At 38.4% G+C, this 11,909-nt stretch overlaps 1 protein-coding gene across 2 annotated transcripts in view; it reads right to left on the reverse strand.

Moving 5' to 3' along the window:
- INPP5F (inositol polyphosphate-5-phosphatase F) overlaps positions 1 to 11,909 on the reverse strand; it is a 107,622-nt gene that overhangs the window by 42,840 nt on the left and 52,873 nt on the right. For both annotated transcript variants that reach the window (XM_037731561.1, XM_017509083.2), the window contains exon 3: positions 4,836 to 4,972. In XM_037731561.1, coding sequence (XP_037587489.1) covers positions 4,836 to 4,972 — 137 coding nt within the window. The remainder of the gene's footprint in view (positions 1 to 4,835; positions 4,973 to 11,909) is intronic.

An 11,909-nucleotide genomic window follows, 5' to 3' on the forward strand; every position in this document is an offset into this window, starting at 1 on the left:
AAATGCAAATATTTTCAATGAATATGTTAGAATCTTCTACACAGTAACCTTTAGAACATAAAGTATAGAGCACTACCTTTCTGAAAAGGTTAAATTCGGTCCTGACAAAAAAACAGGGATAAGAGAAAATTACTGCTTGGGATTCCTTCCCAGTTCTAAGGTATTTTGTTTACACAGAGTCGCAGGATTATAATGCACTGCATTGGCAACAGGATCACCTTCCCCTTTTCAGAGGCCAGGCCACTTCTGTGTGGTATGTGGTTAGGTCCTTATCACAATAGCTCTGAAACACTCGATGTCAAAAAGAAAATAACACAGCCACAGGCTCCATAGCACTTCCCTAGTTTTTAAATTACGCTTGCAACTTACACCTCGTGACCAAGATTAAGGGTTGATGTTGCTGCTGTCATTTAAGAAGAGAGAAATAAATAATTTTATGTGAAAAGCTGGTATCTACATCCATCTGAAGCTAAAATTTTAAACAGACGTCTGATGGAAACTAAATATGGAAAATGATGCGGTTATCTATTAAGGCAATGAGATACAGCAGATAAGATATGCAGGCATGGAACATAAGCCTATACAACTTTAAAGGGTATTTTTTTCTAAAGAAGGAGCATCTATGTCCTCATTGTTTAAACCTTACAGATTCTTCATATCTTATATAAATATATATAAATTTTTACTTTTTAGAGACAGGGTCTCACTCCACCATCCAGGCCGGAGTGCTGTGGTACAGTCATAGCTCACTGCAGCCTCAAACTCCAAGGCTCAAGCAATCCTCCTGCCTCAGCCTCCTGAGTACCTGTGACTACAGATACACACCACTATACCCACTTAAGTGTTAAATTTTTTTTATAGAGACAGGGTCTTACTATGTTGCCCAGACTGGTCTGAAACTCCTTGCCTTAAGCACTCCTCCAACCTCGGCCTCCCAAAGTGCTGAGATTATAGGCATGAGCCACTACACCTGACCCCTAAATCTCTCTCTCTCTGTCTCTTTCTCTCTCTCTCTCTTTCTGGAGACAATGTCTCACTCCATTGCCTAGGCAAGAGTGCAGTGGGGCATGATCACGGCTCACTGCAGCCTCAACCAGCCGGGCTCAGGCGATTCTCCTGGGTAGCTGGGACTACAGGGATGTGCCGCCTGGCTGTTTTTTGTAGAGGCAGAATCTCGCCATGTTGCCCAGGTGGGTCTCAAATGATCCTCCTGCCTTGGCCTCCCAAATTGCTGGCATTACAGGTGTAAGCCACTGTGCCCAGCCTTTCTACATCATTTTTGTAAAATAGCACACTGTTTTGAAAATCAGTCTGGCAGTTCCACAAAAGGTTAGACCTATAATCCCAGCACTTTGGGAGGCTGTGGCAGGTGGATCTCTTGAGCTTAGATATTCAACACCAGCACGGGTAACATAGTGAGTTACCATTAAGACCGAGCAATTCCATTCCTAGGTACATACCACCAAGAGAGATAAAAACAAATATACCACCACCAAGAACTTGTATGCAAAATAGTTTATAATAGCATTATTCATAATAGCTAAAAGGTGGAAACAACTCAACTGTCCACCAACTGATGAACAGATAAAATGTGGCGCTTAAAAGCTATGCTAGGTGAAAGAAGTCCGTCACAAAAGGCCACACGATGTATGATTCCATTTATACGAGATGTCCACAAAAGACATATATAGAGACAGAAAGGAGATTAGTGGTTACACAGTGCTGGGGAGCTGGAACTTGGAAGGAAATGAGGAGTGACTGCTAACAAAGACAGAGTTTTTTGGGGGGATGATGAAAGGTTCTAAAATTGATTGTGGTGATAACGATGTGACTCTGAATACACTAAAAACCACTGACATATACTTTAAATGGGTGCACTGTATGGTATTTGAATTATGGTATGTGAATTATTTTTAAAACTGGCAAACAAATAAGGCACATATTTGACATAAAAAGACAACAGAGGCAGAAAACTAGAAATTCTATTAATTTTCTAGTCTCTGAAATAAGATGGCATCTGCTCCAATTACAGAAACAGACTAGGCTTTAGCAAGTCTGAGAACAGTGACCATATAAAAGATGCTGCTGAAATAAATGCGGATTATTGAAACTAATACACAGACATCCAAATCAGAAAGTCATATTAAGGAGAAATAAGTAGTTTTAATAAAGTCTTCCTATGTTCTTAAAAAAATAAGACTAACGGAAAATATGTAAAAATGCAAAACAGAAAAACTATTCTGAAACATTTGAAAGTAACACTGGTCCTCCAAAGAGCCTAGTTACAAATGGAAACACCCATCAAAACTCAGTAGAATACTGATAACAATTATTTCCAAGTGGGGGGATATTTTTTCTTCTTTTTTACAATGCACTGCATAATCAAAAAACACAATTTAAAAATGATTAAGCTTCTTAAAGCTCTTTTAAATTGAGTTATATGGAAATTGAAATAAAGGTACCAAGGTTTAAATTAACATATTACAAGACAATAAAGTTGTGATTTTCCACACAGTGGTTCTTTGCCCTTCCTGCTGTTCACTGCTACAAAGCTCCTTTGCCATAAAACAGAATTAAAAGGAAAGAAAAAATGGCACAAGCACAAATTTCTAAAATTATAATCGCTTCAGAGAAAGGTGTACCAAACTATTCACTGAGATAGGATCTGGAAATACTTTCTCTGAAATTACTTCAACTCCTAATTAGCAAGAGTCATTACATATATTCAACTCAACATGAATCATGATTTTGCTGCCCCTAACAAGTGCAGCAGTGCAGCCCAACAGCTGTAAAAATAATTACATCAATAGAGGAAATCTCACTTTCCTTTTTATTTGAATATAATCTCTTTCCCTTAGACTATCAAGAGAGAGGAAAGGGAAAGTCTGAAGCATAAAGAAGTTCTTAAAGCTTTTATAATACTCACACTTTTGTGCTTAAAAACTCCATGTAAATGTTAGTTCCTAAAGCCATCTTGGCTTTTTCCCCATTTATTTAATAGTCAGCTACTAGTCTCAAAAAATGTTACAGATTGGTGGCCATGAAGGACATCAGAAAACCTCCCTGAAAGGTCTAACAAAGGCCCCAACCTGTTCTGGATGAGGTGTGACATTTAATTTCCCCAGAACTGGGAGTGCCAAATATGCAAATTGTGACTGGCAGATGGACAAAGTGCTGGACAAGCTGGTTCCCGGCTCTAAATCAAACCGCCAGAGACTCCACGCTTAGTGCTCAAACCTGAATGCCAGGCCAAGGGGTGCCCACCCTCAAGGGAAGGGTCTGTGATAACAAGCCATCCTGAATCTTTCAGTGTGTCAGCAAAACCATCCAAAAGACATTGGCAGCAAATTTACTGGCTTAGGAAACTAATACAATTTTTGCTAGCCTGGCTGCTCTTCATCAAAAAAAAAAAAAAAATGCAAACAAAAACTGCAAACGTCTGCTTTTAATAAGCCTAATTGCAACCTAGATTTTTCTGTCTCTCGATCAGCAATAGTGAATAGTGTTCTGGCATAAGTATCAATAAAAGGAGAATAATAAGAATTCCAAACTTTCTTTGATTCCTGTAACAAATAGTTAATATCAGAGTCCGCTTAAATTCACTTTAATGTTTCTTAAAATTCAACTGTCAAACTTCCAGTGACATTTGAAGCATAAAAATAACTTTATTTTTACTTATTCTTAAAGCACTTTAACCCTGTCCTCAAACTTCCTCCCCAAGAACTCTGCATGGAAAAACATGTGTTGAGTTGTGGGGCAGTGTGTGCTTTGCTATCTGTTACCTGCTGTTCAGGTAACAGGGTGGCAGCTCAGCAGAGTGATACAGGACCAGGCTACCTGAGTCTAGATCCAGACCCCACATGTGCCAGCTGCATGGCTTAACCCTTGCCAGGTCTCCTTTATTTGTTTTTATTTTCTGAAATCTATTCACTGATTTTTTTTTTTTAACAAGATGAGGTATGGCTGTGTTGTCCAAGCTGGTCTCATACCCCTGAGCTCAAGCAATCTTCCGGCCTTAGCCTGTCAAAAAAGGAGCCACCCTGGTTTCCCTTCTTTATTTGTAGTAATGCCCACCTCCTGGGTTCTCCAGGGACTAAATATTATCATCTATGTAATACACAGGCCTGGCACATCACATAGTGAACAAAACAGGCTATGGCTATATTAGAGTGATGACAATTCCTAAGCATCAAATCCCCATACTGAGAGCAAATAGAACAAAAATGCTTTCATGGGTTACTTCTACTAGGAGGCAGCACCTTGTGGTAAAACATGAGCCCTAGGCAATCTCATTGTTTTGTCCGTAAATTACTCGACTTATAGACTTGAGCTCTTCTCTAGAAAATAAAGAGATGACATTAGATGAGTGACTGTCTTCCTTTTAAAAACTTTCTTTTAAAGTTGTAAGATGAATATATGCTTAGAAAGTTTTCAAGAAATGTAGATAAAAGAGGATATAATCAAAGTTCTCCTTTTCTTGACTCACTCCTTTTCCCTAAGAAGTTTTCAAACTGTACTGTTCAGAGCCCTAGAGCTCCCTGGAAACAGAAGGTGGCTTCCCAGGAGAGATCAAGTGGTCAGAGTCCCAGGGATTTCTCAGCACTACTTCAACCACAGCAGCCCTGCTTTTGTGTGTCTTCTATACTCGATTTCATGGATTTTGAGACAAGGGTTCCACTACTAAAATAAAGTTGGAAAATCATAGGATTAAATTATTTTTAAAAACATTACCCAGCTCTAAAAAATGCATGTTTCTGGTCTACTAAATGAAATCCTCATATTTGCTATTACATTTATATCAGGTTTCCAGAGAATTTCCCTTTATTTCACCTTACCTCTAGCTCAAGATCCTGAGGTTCCATTTCAGAAAGTGATAGCACAGCAATTTTGGTAACTTTACAGACCTCATGGTCTCCTGGGAGTTTGCCCACCAATGCCTTCTGCCGAATAAGAATAAGCCACCACGGAAGATCTGAAAGAGGAGAGTCATAATAAAGTCTAGCGTTCACAGAGTGCTACTGTTCCAACAAGTTGAAGGTGAATAACCTAACAATGATAACGAAGTGTGCATCCAAAATAAACTTTCAAAGGAAAACATGTCACAAAGACATAAAAATGACCTTTAAACATGCGAAAAGATGCTCAATCTCATTCATAATTAGAGAAATGTAAATTAAAACAATGTTGTGACACCATGCTCACCCATTAGATTGGGGACAGTTAACAAGAATGACAATACACATGTTGGTGAGGCTGTGAGAAAACTCAAACGACAGTGCAGGTGAGAATACTGATGACAAATGCAACTTTTCTGGAAGGAAATTTAGCAATACCTAACAATACAACAAATGCACTCACCTTTTAATCCATCCAGTGATCCCACCCTTGAGAACTGACCCTGAGGGTATACCACAACAACGAAAAGTGAAGCCTATTCACTGCAGCAGTTTATAATTATAAAATACTGCAAACAGCCTAATGTCCAGATACAGTACAGTGGTTTAATAAGCTATGGCACATCTATGCAATGGAGTACTATGCAGTTGTAAAAAAAAAGTATTCTATAAATTAATGAGGTGGATGCATTAAGTAGATAAACTGAATATATTAACACCCAGAGCCATCCCTCGGTATCTGCGGGGGACTGGCTCCAGGACCCCCGTGGATACCAAATTCAAGGATGCTCAAGGCCCTTATGTAAAATGGTGTAGTATTCCTATATAAACTATGCACATCCTCTCATATACTTGAAATCATCTCTAGATTGCTTACAATGCCTGTATCATGTAAATGCTATGGTAAACAGTTTGTAAACTGTATTGTTTAAGGAATAATGACAAGAAAAAAAAGTCTATACACATCCAGTACCGATGCAACCATCCTTTTTTTTTTCCAAAAATTTTCCATCCACGGTTGGTTAGATCCACAGATACAGAGCTCAGTGGATACAAAGGGCCGACTGTACATAATAAGGCTATGTTATAACACACATATATATATATTTGAGACTGGGTCTCACTCTGTCACCCAGGCTAGAGTGCAGTGGCGCAATCTCAGCTCATGGAAGCCTCTGTCTCCAGCGCTCAAGCAATCCACCCACCTCTAAAGTAGCTGGGACCACAGGCATGCACCACCACATCCAGCTAATTTTTGTACTTTTTTTTTTTAAGAGATAAGGTTTTGTCATGTTGCCCAGGCTGGTCTCAAACTGCTGGGCTCAAGCAATCTGCCAGCCTTGGCTTCCCAATATGCTGGGATTATAGGCGTGAGCCACTGTGCCCAGTCAATAAAATATATTATTAAAGCATAAAAGAATACCTAGAGTGTACTACCCTCCATGTAAGAAAACAAATATATGGTGATATATATCTATACATACAGTCATGTACCACATAATGATGTTTCCATCAATGATGAGCTACATATGCAGTGGTGGTCCCTTAAAATTATAATGGAGCTGAAAAATTCATATCAGTGACATCATAATGTAGCATGACATATTACACACATATTTGTGTGATTCTGGTATAAATCTACTGCACTGCTAGTGATATAAAAGTATACAACATACAATTATGTATGTACATAAGACTTGATCATAATAAATGACTGTCACCAGTTTATGTATCTGCTATAGTGTTCTTTTTATCATTATTTTAGGTGTACACCTACTTATAAAAAAACTTAAGGGTAAAAAGAAAATGTTTTTGCACAGCTGTACGATGTGTTTGTGTTTTAACCTAAGTGTTATTACAGAAAAGTCAAAAAGTTTTAAAAAATTTAAAAGTTTATAAAGTAAAAAAGTTACAGTAAGTTAAGGTTAATTTATTATTGAAAAAGAAAAAAAATTTGGGAGGACATGGAGGATCATTCATGCCTGTAATTCCAGCACTTTGGGAAGCTGAAGTGGGAGGATTGCTTGACTTCAGGACTTCAAGACCAGTCTGGGTAACATAAGGGGACCCTGTTCTACCAAAAATTTAAAAATTAGCCCCGAGTGGAGAAACGCATCTGTAGTCCCAGCTACTCGGGAGGCTGGGATAGGAGGGTCACTTAAGCCTGGGAGGTTGAGGCTACAGTGAGCCATGGTCATGCTACTGCACTCCAGCTTGGGTAACAGGGCAACATCCCGTCTTATAAGAACTTTATTTAAAAACCCAGCCTGGCCAACCTGGTAAAACCCCATCTCTACTAAAAATACAAACATTAGCTGGGTGTGATGGCAGGTGCCTGTAATCCCAGCTACTCAGGAAGCTGAGGCAGGAGAATCACTTGAACCCAGGAGGTAGAGGTTGCAGTGAACTGAGATCATGCCGTTGCACTCCAGCCTAGGCGACAGAGTGCACCTCAAATAAATAAATAAATAAAAGCAAAAGCAACAAACAAAAAAAGAAAAAACCCCAAAAAATAAAGAAAAAAATTTTAAAAATAAAGTCAGTGTCACCTACAGGTATGGTGGTTATAAAGTCTATAGTAGTGTACGATAATGTTCTTCACATGTGCTCACCACTCACTCACTGACTCAACCAGAGCAACTTCTGGTCCCGCAAGTTCCATTCATGGTAAGTCCCCAATACAAGTGTACCATTTTAATCTTTTATACAGTATTTTTACTGTACCATTTCTATGTTCAGGTGAAACTGCCCAACAATGCATTTCTCGTTAAGTGACGCACAACTACATGTATCCACCCATTTGTACAAAAACAAGAAGAGGAGAGAGAAACAAGAAGTCAGCGAGATTAGCTATATCCACAGAGTAAGTGGTAACGGGGTAGAAGGAAGAGGGGAATGGGAACAGGATGAAAGAGATGAGAAGGAAATGACAGTTCTTTGAGTTACACCCTGGCAAATGACTGGTCTCTGAGTAGAATTCTGACACTTAGAACAATGGTAATGTTTCACATATCTCTTAAAATAAATAGTTCAAATCAACCAGAATGTGGGAGAACTTCAAACTGCAAACCCAACTCTATTAAAAATTAAGAATAGAACTAAACTGCTGAAGATAGAGAAGAAAAAACCAAATAACTTCAGAAAACTATTTGGTAGAGATAAAGACAAAAAGAACTATATGCACCATTGTACCCTGGTTACTAAATTTACTTTTCAGAAGAGTATGGGCTGGCGATTCTCCAACCACTTTATGTGTACACTAGGATTGAATAGAGAACTAAATATATTGAGGAGAATAGAGGGGAAAATGGTAAAACAACCTAAAGAAACCTTTAATAAATACAAGACAGAAAGGAGGAAACACCCAATCTTTCCAATCCAAATTTCTACTTCTCACAAGAGATTTTTAATTAAATGAAAAAGAGTCTATGAAAGACAGCATGCAAAAGCAATGTTTTAGATTATGACTACACCCTTAAAAAGAAATACTCCCCAATTATACCCCAAACCAAAAATGATTAAAATTGTGTTTCAGAAATTTATTATAGAAAAATAACATCATATATTTCCCAATTATAGAAAAATAACACCACATATTTCCCATATAAAACAAAATTTTTAATGCATATACAGACTGGGCACAGTGGCTCAGGCCTATAATCCTAGCACCTTGGGAGGCCAAGGTGGGCAGGTCACATAAGGCCAGGAGTTCAAGACCAGCCTGGCCAACATGGCAAAACTCCATCTCTACTAAAAATGCAAAAATTAGTCAGGCATGGTGGTGCACATCTGTAATCCCAGCTATTCAGGAGGCTGAGGCATGAGAATTGCTTAACCTGGGAGGCAGAGGTTGCAGTGAGCCGAGACGGTGCCACTGAACTCCAGCCTAGGTGAGACAGTGAGACCCTATCTCAAAAAAACATTTTTTAAAATAAATAAATAAATAAATATAAAAAATAAAAATTATATATAATATTTTCATTTCCCCATTTATTCTCCAAGTATTGATCAACTCTCATATTAGAAATGGTGCTTTGGAGACATGCTTTAAGCATTTCATAAATTCAAAGTTTGGAAACATTTTATAATTCCATATAAAGTAGGGTGGAAATTTACTCTAAAGTTTTAAGGCTTTTAAAGGCCATTTCCCTACTATCATTAAACATTAACCGAAGACCTGCTATGTGCTAGGAAATTAATCAGGCATGAACAGACATTGCCAAGCACCTTTTAGGGGATATGTGAAACATTATCCTTTAGGTGCCTGGTAACAAACCTAACATGCCATTCTTCTGAAAAAGCACATAACAGATAATGAACTGTTGAATGTCAATGAATTTTGTTGAATAAAAAGACAACCTGCTCACACCTGTAATCCCAGCACTTTGGGAGGCCAAGGTGGGCAGATCATGAGGTCAGGAGTTCGAGACCAGTCTGACCAACATGGTGAAACCCCATCTCTATTAAAAATACAAAAATTAGCCAGGCATGGTGGTGCATGCCTATAATCTCAGCTACTCAGGAGGCTCAGGCAGGAAAATTGCCTGAACCCAGGAGGCAGAGGTTGCAGTGAGCCGAGATCATGCCATTGCACTCCAGCCTGGGTGACAGAGTAAGACTCTGTCTCAAAAAAAAAAAAAAAAAAAAAAAAAAAATTCCTTACAATAGTTCTCTTAACTTCACAGGAATAATTTCTGTCTTATAGTGAACAATTTAGATTTGGGTCAGGCATGGTAGGTCATCCCTGTAATCCCAGCATTTTGGAAGGCTGAGGAGGGAGTATCACTCAAGGCCAGGAATTCAAAAACAGCCAGGCCAACATAGTGAGATCCCAGACCTAAAAATTGTTTTTAAAAATTGGCCAAGGCCAGGTGTGGTGGCTCATGCCTGTAATCCCATCACTCTGGGAGGCTGAGGTGGGCAGATCACTTGAGCCCAGGTTTGAAACCAGCCTGGGCAACATGGTAAAACCCAGTCTCTGCGAAAATACAAAAATTATCTGGGCATGGTGATGCATGCCTGTAGGTTCAGCTACTCAGGAGGCTGAAGTGGAAGGATCATTTGAGCTCAGGAGTTCAAGGCTGCAGTGAGCTATGAGTGTGTCACTGTACTCCAGCCTGGATGACGGAGCAATACCATGTCTCTTAAAAAAATAAATATATAAGGAATCTTTATTTTATGACTCAAGGATCCCCCCTTCCCCTACCCCCCCAACACACAGGAGTGCCCTTCCTAATTTATATCTTCTTGCCCTGATTTGCTCTGGATTCATTTCATATCAACATTATAATTTATGATTTTAATAAATTCAACAATAACAAAAACACAACGTACATTATCAAATATACCATCTAATGGTATAGTAACAAAAATATAAAATTTTAAACTTAACACAGAACTTTTATCTCATATACAAATTCACTTGGAAAACTAAGAGGCATCTTGTCTTCCACAAAAACACTGGTATTGCCAATAAACTCAACTTAAATATTCAAATATATTTAAAAATAAAATATACATTTTTTGAGTTAACTACTCATATACAAAAATGTGAAAAATCTATGTGCTTCTTTTAAAAGATTACAGACTGACATTCAATCTGCCTTGCAGTTATGATGATTAAATCTGAGAAAATGTAAATAATCTCAAATGACAGAAACAAAGCTTTGTAAATAGCAGTCTTCCCTTTTCAGGCAGGCTTCAAGTATCCTAGACTCTGAGGCCGGAAGTCAGACTCAGATTTTAGCTCCATCACTTACTTTTTGTATACTTCAAAGCATAATACTTAGCTGCTCCAGTTCTCAGTTTTCTCTTATGAAAACTGGAATAAAGCTGCCTACTTCAGACAGTGGCTGTGAGGATTAAATGACAATTTGTATAATTCATGATATTATTCCTAAGAATTAATGTTTATTGAACATCTACTGTAAGTATCACAAGGCAATTTATGTCATAGTTTTAATACCACTATACCCTGCTAGTAGATTCCATTTCTAACCTATAGCTGAAAAACTGAAAAACATTCAAATAAGATGCCCCAACCAGGCTTGCAACTGGCTGATAGAATTCTTTTTAAAACTTCCTTTTTAGACATCTTCAAACATACATAAAAGTAGAGGGAGCAATATAATCAAATCAAATCCACCCACCATCTAGGCCCAGCAGTCATCAATGCATGATTCAGACTTCTATGACGTTCAACTTTTTTTTCAATGACTCTGTACCTGTCTTTTAATTTTTAAAAAATTGCAAATCTAGAAAGTAAAGAAGAAATCCCATGGGCCTTCGGTTAAAAATCTGAGTTAGAATTGTATTTGAGGCTAGGCACAGTGGCCCACACTTATAATCCCAGCGCTTTGGGAGGCCAGGGCAGGCGGATCACTTTAGCCCAGGAGTTCAAGACCAGCCTGAGCAACATGGGGAAACCCTGCCTCTTCAAAAAAACCAAAATTAGTCAGACATGGTGGTGTGCACCTGTGGTCCCAGCTACTCAGAAGGCCAAGGTGGATCACTTGAGCCCAGGGGCAGAGGCTGTGTGGGCTGAGATCTTGTCACTGCATTCCAGCCTGGGCGACAGAGTGAGACCCTGTCTCAAAAAAAAAAAAAAAATCTAAAAAGATTTTAGATTCTAGCATAATCAAATATATGTAATTTTTTTTATTGCTTTTTCCCGTTAAGGAAACCTAAAGGGAAGTTGTGTGAAGAAAAATTCCAACCACCTATCATCATACCATTTCCTAAGCAGAGAGAAATTAAGGTAGATTACTTAGATTACAACGTGTAGATATCTATTTCCTTACAAATTTTACTTAGTTTTTTAAATTTTTGATCAATGTGTAAGACTGAAACAGTGAGGAAGAAAACTAGCATCATGCCTTTACTATGTGCTGTATATTTTTCATTTGCTAAACCTCAGCCTCATGGAAAAAGCATGGACTCTAGATGTAATATAAAAGGTCAAAAACTAACTAGAGATGGCCGGGCGCGGTGGCTCAAGCCTGTAATCCCAGCACT

This window comes from Cebus imitator, unplaced genomic scaffold (genome assembly GCF_001604975.1).
Source record: "Cebus imitator isolate Cc_AM_T3 unplaced genomic scaffold, Cebus_imitator-1.0 Scaffold406, whole genome shotgun sequence".
NCBI classification, from domain to species: Eukaryota; Metazoa; Chordata; class Mammalia; order Primates; family Cebidae; genus Cebus; species Cebus imitator.